The following is a 14,617-nucleotide window of genomic DNA, read 5'->3' as shown; positions in this document are numbered from 1 at the left end:
GGGGTTGGGGGGCGTAAGTTGCTAAGTAGCGTGCAGCCAGCGTCTCTGAAAGGCCCCGGGCCACTTGTTGGCACACGAGACATCGGGGTTGGTTGGGTGGCCGTAACAAACCGAGCCCGCTCGACTTTGAGTCTCTTGCCCCGGTGGTGATGTTTACTGCACAGCGCAGCAGGTCAACTGCATTTGAGGCTGAGTTGACCTAAGAGGGGGGGGGGTAGGAGGAGGCCCACAGGGACCCGGTTCAGTTGTTCGTCACTGGTTGTTTGGCGACTGTGAGCGGGATTCTAACTCGGGTCAGCCGGGTTCGGAGCACGTTGAGCCTGCCGCTAACCGCTGCGCCACCGCTCCCCCCCAACATCGCCCCGCCCCCCAAAATCGCCCCACCCCACATCGCCCCGCCCCCCCACCCCTCAACCAACCGCACCGCGATTCGTATTCCCCGTGACGTCACGAGCCTTCTCCGCGCATGCGCAGTGTGGTCCCGGGACTCGTGTGTAACACGTGGGAAGTTTTTTGTGTGCGCGGGACCGCAGCAGTAGCAGCGACGGCGGCGGCGCTCTCAGAAGCCGTCGAAAGTTTGTAACGTCGCCGCTTTTGCAACGTTCCAAAAACGCAGCGACAATGCTCGTCCTGTTCGAGACCGCGGCGGGCTATGCCATCTTTAAGGTAAAAAGCGTCCGCTGTACCCGAGTGTGTTTTTTGCGCGAAAGAGGAAAAAAAAATTAAGGCCTCAATTTTTTGGCCTGACACGTGGTTGCAAGTTGGCCGAGGGGCCTTCCTGCGGCCTTCGCTCCACGTTGGCGGGCGGGTGTTCTCCGCAAGGCTCCCCCGTTGGTGGCAGCGGCCTTCGCCCGGCCGACAATCGCGGTCTGCTGCGGCTTGCCCCCTACGCCGATTACCCGATCGCGTTGACGGCGGAATGAACGCGGCCTAAGCCGAAACGTGGTCCCCCCCCCCATCGCAATGCCGTTATGCGTTGGAATGTCTCCCGTCTCTTCTTGCCCTGGCCCCCCTCCCACTGCCCCACCTACCATAGCTCGTGCTTTGGTGATTTTGCGTAGTTTATGTGCGGTGCTTGTTTAATTTTTTTTTACAATCGCAATGTTTTACTGATGATGCTAGTTGAAATTATTGGCACGATGTCGTACTTGGATTGTAAATTTTGTGGATTTGCACTCCCAGCACACCGGGGTGCTGTAGTAACGAATTGAAACGTTAGGTTTACTTGACAAACCTTAATAATTGTCTGTCGGGTGGTGGCGGGTTTAACGACACTTATATTTACGCAATACAACCCCCATAAAAACTATGGATGATGTCGGTAACGAAAGCCTACAAATAACTTAACCTGCTTATGAGAGCTATAATGAAGTTTCGAGTTTGCTTAAATAAATCTCCATCAACTGTGTTGAAATCCACTGCTGGATGATGAAGAACTCTAGACGCCAGTTATCTCACGATTCTGCGATGTAATACCAACGAGAGCACCTGCTGGCACACGCTTTGATTCCATCGCTCCATCTCTCGCCTGAGACAACGCGTTCCCATTCATTGTCTTTAAAATATTAACCCGTAAAAACAACGTTTTTCACTATAAATCCTTTATATGCGTGGCGGCTAGAGTCCTCTCGTCCTCTGGCTTGAGATAGCTGCCACCTATGGGTCAGATGATTGCCTGCCACCATTAAGCAATTGGTAATTAAATATAATTTATTTTTTCCTAAAAAGTGTCAAATTTTGGGGGAAAAAAATTACGAAAATAAATTGTCACGCACAACGAGTCTGTGTGCAAAATGTCAGCTCGATTGGATCACGGGAAGTGGGTTAAAAAACGACCGAAATATTTGCACGGACGGAAGCAAGCAAGCAAGTGAACTTAATATAAAGGATTTAAAAATGCAGAACCGATATTGGGTCTGGAGACTGCGAGGGGTTTTGCTCGGATAAATGTTGTAGGTTCTGGTGAAGAACCCGGCGTGTTTTAACGAGCGAGCGCCAAAACTCTAGCTTTCATCCTCTTGCCACGTGCTCAGGTGCTGGACGAAAAGAAGATCCAGGAGGCGGACAACATCTGGAAGAACTTCGAGACGGCGGAGAAGGCGAATAAGATGTAAGAACCGTGGAGAGAAAAGTTAATAATAGCTGATAATTGGTTCTTTACCCTTCTATCTGGCAACAAAACTGACACCTTTTAAAAAAAAAAAGGTGTCAGTTTTGTTGCCAGATAGAAGGGTAAAGAACCAATTATCATATTTTTACTGGCAAATGAGGTTCTTAATAATAGCTGTAAAGTTTAGCATCGATTTTTATACTTAGAGTAAGATATGCAGCTGTGAATCCGCCTTGAAAGTACAGTACAGGGTGGTGGTCTAGATGTCTTGTGACCCCATCCCCCAATTAATCTAAATAAACGTTACCTTTTAAAAATATTAAGTTTTTTGAAGGGGGTGCGGGGGTTTACAAGCCATATGGACCACCTTGTACAGCGCTTGGAGTACCAATTGTTTGATCTGACCTGCCTCTTCGATAGTGAACTTTCTCGGGACCACGATTCTGTTTAATGGATTTGTGCTTTTACATTGGGCATATATAGGTGGATAGCGGTTGGAAAGATAATTTTTTTACATTGGTGGTAGTTCGCAAACTCAATGATTAAAATCGAGTCTTAAAACAACTAAACGTGCATGGGATTGTGTTATAGGGTCTGTTTTAAATTAATGTTAGAATAGTAATTGGCCTCCCCGTGCGTTCTGATTAAGACTAATCGACCGAAACGTTGCCAGCTATATACTTTTTCAAGGCAGTTTAAGTGACGAATGTGAGGATTTTACGACCCGTTAATGGTTTACATAAGATACTTTTACAATGCAAAAAGAGTGTCATGTAATAGACAAAGTAAAGGCATCTACCAGGGATCGTTACATCTCATTTAATCGCGTGTCTAAGTGAATTCAGTCTCTTTTTAAAACACTTAAATCTGGTTCTATAGAATGTCGTTTGTATCGACCATGTAAATTACCTTTTATGTTCATTCCTGTGTTGATTTGTTAATCCAGGTCTCCTTTGCAATAATTAATTGCAGTCAAACCAGTCTCTCCCCTGGCTATACATAGTAAAACAGAATTCATAAATGGAATAGTGATGGTACCAGGCTCTCACCTGGCTATACATAGTAAAACAGAATTAATCAATGGAGTAGTCATGATTACTCTTAAGGTGCTGGAGTATATAAAACTAGTCACTGGGTCTGGCTACTCCATCCACCTTGTTGAAATGCCACTGTTGTCTGGTCATACGCTGGATGATTTTTATTTTTCCTCCCCACTTGTAAACTTTGTGCAGCGTCAAGCTGAAGCACTTTGAAAAGTTTAAAGACACAACAGACGCGCTGGCAGGTGAGTGATCCTCGTGCGAGGCCGCTGGCTTTGGACAAAGATTTTTGAATTTGTACAATTTAGCCATTTTTTTACACAGCTTGCAAACTGTTGTCGATGATGCATGAATTTATAGACTGAATGCAAAGTGATGCACGATTTATTCGTCACTACCACTGAGACAACAGAACAATAACGTTATGTTTATGCCCATGCATAGTTTTACGTACAATAACGTAATGTCTTTTTCCCAGAAAAAAAACTAATTGATTTTTAAGACTCTTTTCAGGAGGGTCTTGCTTGAAGATAGATGTTTGACCACATCCGTCAATTAATACAGGGTGCTTCAAAAAAATGTTAACTCTTATATGGGACTCGTTTTTCATGGAAGAAGAACGGATAATACACTGTAACATAACAATTGTATGTTAATAGCTTCAAAAAGTCCCCACTTGTTCGCCATCATTGTCAACGCGTGCCTGGAATCTTCTCCAGGTGGTCTCCAGAGCTCGGAGGCACATTTCTTGTGGTATTGTTGCAAATTCTCGGAAGTGTTAACATTTTTTTGAAGCACCCTGTATTTTACATCTTAGAGTAAACCACAGTACCCAGAGAAAACCCACATGATGGGGGGGGGGGGGTAACCCTCAAGAGGAGAAACCCTCAAGGTGCTCCACATTGCCCTCCAGACATCTGGCCACTTCCCCATCCTAAGCCTTGCAATGCCTGGTGTTCTCTGGCAGTCTCCCATCAAAGCACCAAAGAACACTTGGACCTGCTTAGCTTTGGAGAATTGATGATGTGGGCTGCTTTTAGAATGATATGAGGTGATCGCAATTGTATTCAGGGCATAATACAATTCTGCATAAGTGAGTTTTAACGTATTATTCAGAAGAACAATTCACTTTAATGCAATTTCCATGGAGTTTATTGGCTCAGAAGTGACTTGGTACATTGAATAATTATTTAGGAGACGCATAGCAGCGTCTGAGTGGGTTCTGCCAAGTGTAAGCGCCGCTGTAGTTGACCGGGCGTCAGAGGTCGCAACCGGGTACCCGATACCCGTACCCTACCCGATACCCGGCTACCCGTACCCGGCCGGGTACGGGTAGCCGTTTGCGACCCTGGTGTGGCCGGGTACGGGTACGTGTAAGGAATCAAAACCCGTTTGCGACCTCTGCCGGGCGTCTCTCTGCAGCTGCCACAGCGGCGGTGGAAGGGAAGGTGGGGAAAGCTCTGAAGAAGATGCTCAAAAAGCTGGTGGCGAAAGAAGCGCATGAGCAGCTGGCAGTCGCCGATGCCAAGCTGGGAGGAGCCATTAAGGTAAGGATTCAACAACCATAATTAATCATGGGACCTCCTTTGCCAGTAGCAAAATATACTAATAGGGTTTTTCCCCTTTTTTCTGGCAACAAAACTGACACCTTTTGCAAGGAATCATGTTTACATTAACCACAATACTTGCAGTCAAATGCAAACAAAAAACAATACTCCGATGATTTATGCATTGTCTTTGAAACTGATTGGTCCACACCAGAGACAGCTTTCTTTAGAGCCTCGTCTCATATGGTGTTCGACCAGATGACGCCAAAAGGTTTCAAAGACAATGCATAAATTATCAGAGTATTGTTTTTTGTTTGCATTTGACTGCAAGTATTGTGATTAATGTAAGCATGATTCCTTGCAAAAGGTGTCAGTTTTGTTGCCAGAAAAAATGGGAAAAACCCTATTAGTAAACCATACTTAATTTGAACTTTCATTGCTGGTGAAATTAAAACTAGTCACTATCCCCCTTGCCTGGTTCATTTCATTTTCTTTTTTAATTGTGGGTTGTCGCTCATAGGCCAAAGATGGCAAGCGGCCAGCAATGCATGGTACGATCAAAGGTGTAATAGATAATTGGTAAAACACATTTAATGTCTTGAGTAAGGGTATATGAATCTTGCGAAAAAGATGATGGGAGGGAAGTCCCAGGTGACATCGTTCCTGGTGTCGATCAACACTCGGGAACGGTGCTTTTAAAACGTTACATCTGAAATATCGAATTAAACGTTGCCAATGATGCATCACATTTCCATCTGATAACAAATGTAGAATCTATTGGAAATTCGTCACTACCTCTGAGGCAACTGTCAAAGTAGCTCTTACTCCGGGTGCTTTGATGTCCATTTTTTTGTGGTGGGTGGGATTTCAGCTGGGAGGAGGTTCCGTGTAACCGGCACTATTGTTCTACTTGGTTTCAGGACAAGTTGAACATGAGTTGCGTTTACAACACGGCGGTGACGGAGCTCATGAGAGGCATCCGCTCGCAGATCGACAGCCTGATCACGGGCCTCCATCCACGCGAGATGAGCGCCATGTCCTTGGGTCTTGCGCACAGGTACCGGACCCATGAGAGTCACAGCTCTGTTAATATCTATCAACAGACCTCTTTACTTATTTATAGCCACAAATAAATAAAATGTTTTAGCATATTAGCCTTCCAGACCATTGTAGCCCAGCAGCATTTGTTTAAGCAAGCAAACTCTGGACCGGTTTTAGCCTTCTAGGTCTCATTAGCAGAGTCGGGCTTGTTAAACAAGTTGGCAAGAGCATTCTATGTAAACATTTGGGTGCTTTTAAATTGAGCAGTAGGTCACACCGGTCCAGAGTTTGATTGCTTAAACAAATGCTGCTGGATAATATTATTGGTCTGCAGGTTTGTATTCCTTAATGAGCAGTTAACGAAGGTGAACGTTTTTTTGTTATGACGAGAGGTGTAAATGATTCGATGATTTTGCTCACAATGTCTCTTTGTAGAGTTCTTTGACCACACGTTGTGTGCCTTTAATGTACCCTGCTGGCCGATGATGATGCTCATACGATAACCTGACTTAATCCTGAAGGTTTATCAGTCACTACCTCAACTGAGGCCTGCTTTTTTACTGTAGCGGAAAAGATCGTGTAAAATCCGTTTTAATGGATTTGTATGTTCATAGTTCATCCACTAAAGGTGATATAATGCACCACAATGTTTACATATTTGTTTTCATTTAATTGACTTGTAACAATTCAACTGATTTGGAGGATGGCGAGTCGTTATAGGTCTAATGATAACGAGCTCGGGAAATGAATGAAGATGTACTGGCCGCTCGCAATTTTAGCTGTATTCTAAAGCAGTGTATATAACAAATAATCTTGCTTTGGCTTTTCAGGAACGTTTCCTGCATGTCCCCCTAATGTCTGATTCTTTTCACATTTTATCGTCAGCTTATCACGGTACAAGCTCAAGTTCAGCCCGGACAAGGTGGACACGATGATTGTCCAGGCCATATGTAAGTGATACCATAAGAATAGTTGCATCCACTTCAAATACAAGTGGAATGCAATCACAATCCTTAAAGCTAAATCGTCTTGAGACTCCCATAAATCACGTGACTTGTGTGGCCACCCCCACTTTTTTTTTAGTCCTTCCTCTTCTCTCTTCCCCCTGTGAAAACACTGCTCCTTCATGCACCTCACTTACGCTTGCTCCTTCTCTCTCATTATTCCTTCTCCTCTCATCACATTCTCATCCCCCGACATCTTGACCTGATCAGTCCTCCTCCCCTTCCTGCCCGGTGGTCCTCATTTCTTCCTGTTGCACATCCCGAGTCCCGTCTTGGGGACATGCATCCCAACATCCCCCTTCCCGACACGGCCAATAAGCAAAAAAAAAGTGTCACGTTGACAAAAGACATATACAGTAGTTCACTACTTTAGCCCACCGGTGTGTTGAAGAGTGAAACCACAACATTTACAATTTTTGAGTATGACGTTTCGCTGGTAATTGCATCCAGCATCATTGGGCAATTCGCCAGAATGGCAATTCGCCAGAATGGCGAATTGCCCGATGCAATTACCAGCCAAATGTCGTACTCAAAAATTGCAATTGTTGTGGTTTCACTCTTCAATACACCGGTGGGCTAAAGTAGTGAACTATTTGTCTTTTATCAACGTGACACTTTTTTTGCTGATTGGCCGTGTCGGGTGCTGGAGGATTACGACACATTTATAAATAACGCGATTTAACCCAAAAACGTTTATTATTAATAATATTGGGCGCGACAGCCTACGTGTTAAATCTCCCTTCCTTTTGCCGTTCCTGTTTCTTTTTTCCCTACACGAGTAAAAATGTTTCCGAATAATATATAACCTCGCCGATTTTTTGCTTTATTTTTTTACACAGCCCTCTTGGATGATCTCGACAAGGAGCTGAACAATTACGTCATGCGCTGCCGGGAGTGGTACGGCTGGCACTTCCCCGAGCTGGGAAAGGTGGTCACCGACAACCTGGCTTACTGCAAGACGATCAAGAAGATGGGTACGTCTGCTCTTATCAACGCCACGAAGCAAAACTAGCTCTGCCCTTGCCACCATGGCTGAGCTGTGATGAGATTTTGCTTAAATACACTGTTACGAGTTTTAGAATGACACCTGCTATGACCATGCCGGCCGATGATGATGCTCATACGATAACCTGATGAATTCTGAAGGTTTATCAGTCACTACCTCAACTGAGGCCTGCTTCACTACCATCGTTAGTCATTGTATATCTGTTGCTATCAAACCCCTGCTACCGTCAATCTCACTCCTGCTCATATCCAGTGTAGCTCTTCAGGCCTTGAGCCTAGACCTGCTGCGCCATGCCCATTGGAAAAAAGGAGTCTGCATACTATAGGGGAAAAGTGTCATTATAAAAAAAGTAATATTAATATCTATATTAGTTAACTATCATAACCACGCAGATATGTTTATAGAGTGCAAGCAATTAAGTAACAACAAATGTGTCTTTGTGTGAGGCACCCTGTGTTCGCGTTTGCATTCGGTCCCTAGGAGCACGGTTCGTTTTGCTGTCACGTGCGTGTAGGGTATTGAATCCCGGTGTGTTTGCCGACGCAGGTTTCCGAACGAACGCAGCCACCACAGACCTGTCGGACATCGTGCCCGAGGAGGTTGAAGCCGATGTCAAAGCTGCGGCGGAGATCTCCATGGGCACCGAGGTGTCGGACGAGGACATCACAAACATCACCTTCCTCTCTGAACAGGTCCGAGGAACCCTGCTGTGTTTTTAGTCTTCTTCATAATTGCGTCGGTGTTTTGTAGAATATCGCCACCGGTTCACGATCTAGCCACTGATGGATAAATGCCAGGCCTCCCCAGGCCATCGCCCATATGTCTTGGTCATGCACTCCGATAATCCATCTAGCTCTTGCACACCAACCAATTTCATTGGTAGACATTCTGTTGAACGTTTTGCCCACCTTTGTGTTGAGTTAATAGAATACGTTTGCGGGCTGTACATACATACGTCATGGACAGCATGCTAACGTGCACTAGGAAAGCAACTCGATTGTTGTTGGTGTGTAAATCTGGAAATACTTTATCTTATGCGTATGTTGTGTTAAAGTTACCGCTATTGAGGGAGTACTCTCCAATAAGGATTTGTGTACGCGTCGCTGCTTTTGTAAACGAATAAAAATCGCCATAACTCAATACGAGTATTTAAGATGTCTTCAGGGAATCTAATCAGCAAAGAGGTTGATTTTCTTTTCAGACTCAAACTTTTGCCACTAACTTGTTAGAGGATGGACCTTGGTTTGTTTCGCCTAGTTCAAAACAAACATGACAAATTCTTAGCTAAAATCTATCCTCGCGTTTGCTTCGTTGTGGTGCGTGCGCCTTCAGGTGATTGAGATCACAGAGTACCGAGCCCAGCTGTACGACTACCTGAAGAACCGCATGATGGCAATCGCTCCCAACCTCACCATCATGGTGGGCGAGCTGGTGGGAGCTCGTCTCATCGCCCACGCAGGTGATTTTCCCGCCGCTTGGCCTTGTGAAGCCCGCTTCTCATTTCAATAGCCAGCGGGAAACCGCACGTCTACCACAAGAGGGCCCAATGCTGGCATGGCTCGCATCTGCCAGTGGAAAATTGGCACTGGCGTCACTTCGTGGAACATTGCTTTTTGATATCGTTCGTGTTCAGGGCACATTGGCCGTCTCTGTGAATTCCGTCCGCTCATTCGCTCTGTTTGTGCCATCGTTTAAAAGGCTCCCTGCTGAACCTGGCAAAGCACCCGGCTTCTACGGTACAGATCTTGGGGGCAGAGAAGGCTCTCTTCAGGGCCCTCAAGACACAGCACGACACTCCCAAGTACGGTCTCATCTACCACGCCTCGCTGGTGGGGCAGACGACACCAAAGAACAAAGGAAAGGTGAGTACGCTGCGGTAGTGTTTCAAAGGCTGTTGCAAAGCATCATCGTTGGCCATGATCCATTACACTGCTGTGTGGAGGCTTCCTTAAGCCGTTGCCATCGTTTGGTCCTGCATTGTGTAATAATCCACCTGGCACTTAAATTGAGCCTACCCTTGTAAAATAGAAATTAACATAAATATTATTTTTGTGCAGTTGAGGAGAGGAAATTTACGTTGTAATTTTTTAAGTGTTTTTTATGTTTAATGCTTGCACGACTTATGGATTGCCCATGAACTCTCCTCTTATTTCCCCCACGTACTGAGAATTGCTTAAGTAATCTGGTCAAGTGCAGGCATTTCCAGCGAATGCATATTCGTCAGTTATTACAGCTGCATTCAATTGTCATGGGCATCCGAGGACGATTTGGTAATTATAAAAGGCAAAGGTGCAGCTCGGCAAGTGCTTTCTCACGCCAATGCTCCGCTAGTGGGAGCTCTAGAAAGCCTCTCTAAAACATATTGGCCTACTGTTTCGAAACTGGCCAGACAGCTTGGAAGAGTTGGGAATTGTATTTGCTTTTCAAACCACGAGTGCTTTGTATTTTTTTACGTGACAGATATCGCGAATGCTTGCAGCAAAGTCCGCTCTGGCGATCCGCTACGATGCGCTTGGGGAGGATACGACGTCCGAGATGGGCCTTGAAAACCGGACCAAGCTGGAGGCTAGGCTCCGGGAGCTGGAAGACAAGGGGGTAAGAAATGCTGCTGCACCTGCCCCGAGTGTGTGTGGGGTCTTATTTAACCTTCGTACAAAATGTGAATATAAACGGTTACTGCGTGGGGCGCACACTGCGCAACTCTTCGACGTGTTTTCGGGTTGTACCGCGTGCGTCCTTCGACATGTCCCCCCCGTGATGGGACCGTTTTGCAGCTTCCTTAGGAACGCAATTAAGTTGCTTAGAAAACTCCTTTTAAAAAGTTTTTTTTAAAACAACGGATTTATTAACAACTTCGTTTAACTCACGGTGGAGAAGTTCGTCAATGGTGCCTGAGACACACGGCGCCTGCTTCTTGTGCGAGCTGATTGCACAGTTTAGGGACCACGGCGTTTTTGACCTACACAAAAATATATACAAATAATAAGGCGTCCATACAAAAATGTAAATTGCTTTAAAGTAGCGAAGTAATTGATGAATTGATGCCGATTTTCATACAGGCATGCATTGTCACCGGATCTGAGTACGTGCGCAAAATGTGGGATTGATTGGACAACTGGAAGTAGACTGACTTTTGATTACAAGATTTGACCATATTCTTAGGTTTTTTCGGTAAAGTCACGTAGGTAAAACATTAAAATTACTAAAAATAAAATAAAAATCACGACGTTTCGGAGGCAACACAAGCTTCCGTCTTCAGGTGGAACCGTCACAGCCACCTGAAGACGGAAGCTTGTGTTGCCTCGTGATTTTTATTTTATTTTACTTTTATTAATTGTAATGTTTTACCTACGTGACTTTACCGAAAAAACCTAAGAATATGAATCCTTGCAGTCACGAAAGCTTCAAATCTAGAATTAAGATTTGACCACTACAAACACAAGTGACGTTAAATAAAACCGTTGAAAATGACTCCCCCAGCATGTTTGGACATTGGGCTGAACAGTGTTGTTGTTATTCTTGGTTCTTGCGGTAAAGTCACGTAGAAGGGAAATAATAAAATACAAATATAAAACAATAAATATGCTCACGACGTTTCAATTGCAATACAAGCAATCATCATCACAGCTGTGGATTTCACACCTGATGATGAACGTCGTGAGAATTTTTATTGTTTTATATTTGTGTTTTATTATTTCCCTTCTACGTGACTTTACCGAAATAACCAAGAATATGAATCTCTGCAGTCACGAAAGCTTTAAATCAAAATTCAGTGTTGTTAAATCCTGAGAGCTTGTCACTACAGCTGATAACCTCGCTTGCTACAATGCCTTGCCACTTACATAGCCATCTTAAGACTTTTTGTTTTATCCTATCTGATTCATTTTCAGATTCAGCGAATCAGCGGCACGGGCAAAGCGTTGCCCAAGTTTGAAAAGTACCAGCACAAGAGGTGAGTTAGGTGTACATCATCATTATTATTAGCCATGGTCAAAGGCCTTGTTAAGCTTTTGTCACATCTCCAGAATTGCAAAAACACAAACCAATCCTTTTTACTACCTGACTGTGAACACGTAGCAGGACCCCGCTCCCTGAAAAGCCTCACTCCGTGAGGCTTTTACAACTTATGTGAATAAAAAGTTGTGCTTTTGCCTATGTGTTGCTTTTTTGATATGCGGCCCGCTGATGATACTTGTATGATAACCTGATTAATAATGAGGGTTTTATCAGTCACTACCTCTTCTGAGGGCCTTGCTTTACAAAATAAAACGGCAAGAGCACAAAAAACGACAATTAATTGTCTTCCAGAATATTTGATAATGCGTACGCGCGTGTAAAGGTTATTGATTTTATTGGGTGTGCGGTTTTTTTAGAGTAAGTTTGACCTTTTTCACACGCGGTTTGTCTCGGTTCGATCACAAGCTGGTTTGGATGGGGTTTGTCTTGTTTTCCTCCCTCCCAGCATGGTGAGGACATATGACCCGTCCGGTGACTCAACGCTCCCGTCGGTATCGAGGAAGCGCAAGATCGAGGAGGTGGAGGACGTTGGTGACATGCAGCAGCAACAACCAAAAAAGATAAAGAAGGAGAAAAAGGACAAGGCTTCCGAGGCAGAAGGTGGGAAGGGGGAGGGCGGAGGATCGAGGGAGACATGCTTGTGTTCGGAATGCTCTCGAAGCGAGGTTAAATGTATCGCGCACGCATACGGATTCTCTCCGTTGCTTTTCCAACGCGTTGTCCCAGCAGTGGTCTTCAGAGTAATGATCAATAATTGAGCTGCGTTTCAAGCCTCGCTGTGAGATGACGCAGTTTTTTTCTAAATCCTTTTTAGGGCTGGTTTTCATCTTTGAGGCTTTTGGTAACCCTCCTTTGATCGATTTGGCCCTTTTTATAGGGCAAGTCCCGAATAGCAACACAACTTGAGATTAAAGGATTTGTTCGTAAAGTATAATCTTTACGAGAGTTGACGTGCCACTTGCTATAGACGGGCCCTCGTGCACTGACATTTTCAACACTCATTTTCGCACACATTCCCCCCCCCCTGGTTATCGCAACGGTGATGTGAAATTCACGATTTGTTTTTTGTCTTGCGCTTTTCAACCCTCGGGGCTCACAAAAGCTTCCACCCCATCGTCGTCAAAAAAGAAACGCGCAGCCGCCGAGTCTGAGAGCGACGAGGACGTTGCAGACAAAACGCCGAAGAAGAAGAAAGAAAAGTCCCTGGAGGTGGAAGGTAGGCATTGAAAGGAGCTAGCTGCTCTATTTGCATATATTTCCATAGCATACGCCGTTTTTTTGCATGGGCAATGCGGTTGCATTTTGGCGCTTTATATATTCCCTGCTGAAACCGGTTTGCTCCTGCCCCCCCTCCTCCGCTCGCTAAAAATGCAAAGATTGCTGTTGTTACCTCGCCCTTTGAACAGACTTTTTTCGTGGCGTCCGTAAAGCGTGCAACGCAGGTCATTGCGCGTGACTTAATTCCACTTTGTCTAATTGCCGTGTGCCCCTCTCTCATCAAATCTAAAGAGACGGAGACTCCAAGCAAGAAAAGTAAATCTAAGAAGGAAAAGCATCAAGAGCAGGACGAGGAAGAGCTTCCCAGTGTGTCCCCTGCGCAGGTGAAGCCGTTTGCAAAACTTTGGAGGCTACTCGCAGCCCCGCGCGCGCGCGCACTTTGGACATTACTGGTCCACCCCCACCCCTCCGTCTAACCAGCCAGCAAAACTTTTTTTGTAATACAGATAGTCCCCGAGTTACGATGGTCCGACTTACGATATTTCGATCTTGCGATGGCGATAGCGATACGACAAAATTGTAAAATATTTTAAATTTCGCGCGGCAGGCAAACACAGCAGCGTACGAGGTACGATACTGTACGTTGGGACGCTGCCGGGATGTACGCATCTCCCGCCTTGTGTGGTGCAGATAGGATTGCTTCCTGAAAAAAACTTTCTATTAAATTGCAGTTCATATAGGTAGGCTAAGAATTTACCTTGTTTTTTTTACTTTACATTTTACTGTGCAATACAGTATTGTAATTAATAAATACATACAGTCTATAGTTTATATGGTACGGTACTGTAAATTTCTCTGTTTTGCTAAATTATCACCATTATTTAAGACTCCTGGGTAGGCTAGGCCATCTTCGACTTTCGATATTTTTGACTTACGATGGGGTCGTCGTAACGCATCTCCATCTAACGTAGGGGACTACCTGTACAGTGAACGACCGTCCTCCCCCTTCCCCCAACGTCCCCACCCCTGCGTGAGGGGGGGGGGCGGCCCCCCCTCAACTGACTGAAGTGGGGGTGGGGGGTCGACGTTCAACCTTCTACCGCTTGTGTATAGAGCCACTTGCCCCTGCGTGGATATCGTCGTGTTTCTGATCGAGTCTCTGTTGTAACTCATTGGTTGTCTTTATTGTCTGCGTGCAGCCCTCTTCGGAGAAGAAGAAGAAAAAGAAGAAATCCAAGCAGGAAGACGATTAGACAAACAGGAATGTATGAAAGAGTCGCTGTATCACGAGCGTGCAGTGGGCCTTGAAGGTATAATACCTTTTTTATACGCAACATTTCGGTGTGAGTCGTAAGCGATCGCTCAATGAGTTTGATCTGCCGGTGAGCAGGTGCTTGAAGTATGAGTTGACATGTGGCAGAATGTATAAACCGTCCGTGGAAAATAAAAAAAATGTACTTCTATTTGAGTTTGTGTTATATCATTTTATAAATGAATATTTCGTTATAGATATTGTAATAGAGTTTTTTCAGTTGCCATAGACAATGATTAGAGAGGGTTCACACAGTAAAAAGGTTTATTTTCACAAGAAAAACGTTGGAAAAAAAGTTCCAAGTAAAATGCAAACGCACGGT

General features: G+C 44.9%; 1 protein-coding gene and 4 non-coding genes across 5 annotated transcripts; all 5 read left to right on the top strand.

Moving 5' to 3' along the window:
- The first annotated feature begins 486 nt into the window (after window positions 1-486).
- On the top strand, window positions 487-14,440 carry NOP58 (NOP58 ribonucleoprotein). Its single transcript, XM_078865760.1, has 16 exons — window positions 487-666; window positions 2,034-2,110; window positions 3,343-3,395; window positions 4,573-4,697; window positions 5,618-5,754; window positions 6,624-6,688; window positions 7,582-7,716; window positions 8,295-8,440; window positions 9,081-9,207; window positions 9,447-9,610; window positions 10,209-10,343; window positions 11,639-11,700; window positions 12,211-12,365; window positions 12,868-12,981; window positions 13,275-13,366; window positions 14,183-14,440. Exons 1-16 carry the CDS (start codon window positions 622-624, stop codon window positions 14,234-14,236), a joined length of 1,686 nt encoding a protein of 561 aa, XP_078721886.1. The 5' UTR covers window positions 487-621; the 3' UTR covers window positions 14,237-14,440.
- On the top strand, window positions 3,479-3,566 carry LOC144938305 (small nucleolar RNA SNORD70). Its single transcript, XR_013637839.1, has one exon. It is a non-coding gene; the product is annotated as a small nucleolar RNA SNORD70 (small nucleolar RNA).
- LOC144938307 (small nucleolar RNA SNORD70) lies at window positions 5,420-5,510 on the top strand. The gene has a single exon (XR_013637840.1). It is a non-coding gene; the product is annotated as a small nucleolar RNA SNORD70 (small nucleolar RNA).
- On the top strand, window positions 6,212-6,292 carry LOC144938309 (small nucleolar RNA SNORD11B). Its single transcript, XR_013637842.1, has one exon. It is a non-coding gene; the product is annotated as a small nucleolar RNA SNORD11B (small nucleolar RNA).
- On the top strand, window positions 7,842-7,921 carry LOC144938308 (small nucleolar RNA SNORD11B). Its single transcript, XR_013637841.1, has one exon. It is a non-coding gene; the product is annotated as a small nucleolar RNA SNORD11B (small nucleolar RNA).
- Window positions 14,441-14,617: the final 177 nt, after the last annotated feature.

The sequence above is a fragment of the Lampetra fluviatilis genome, chromosome 21 (genome assembly GCF_964198595.1).
Source record: "Lampetra fluviatilis chromosome 21, kcLamFluv1.1, whole genome shotgun sequence".
NCBI classification, from domain to species: domain Eukaryota; kingdom Metazoa; phylum Chordata; class Hyperoartia; order Petromyzontiformes; family Petromyzontidae; genus Lampetra; species Lampetra fluviatilis.
This window is presented reverse-complemented; position numbering and strand designations above follow the sequence as displayed.

Coding starts and splice junctions, on each gene's coding strand:
- NOP58 (XM_078865760.1), top strand. CDS start 622: ATGCTCGTCCTGTTCGAGACCGCGGCGGGCTATGCCATCTTTAAG. Junction 9,208..9,446: donor TCGTCTCATCGCCCACGCAG/GTGATTTTCCCG, acceptor ATCGTTTAAAAG/GCTCCCTGCTGAACCTGGCA. Junction 12,982..13,274: donor AAAGTCCCTGGAGGTGGAAG/GTAGGCATTGAA, acceptor TCAAATCTAAAG/AGACGGAGACTCCAAGCAAG.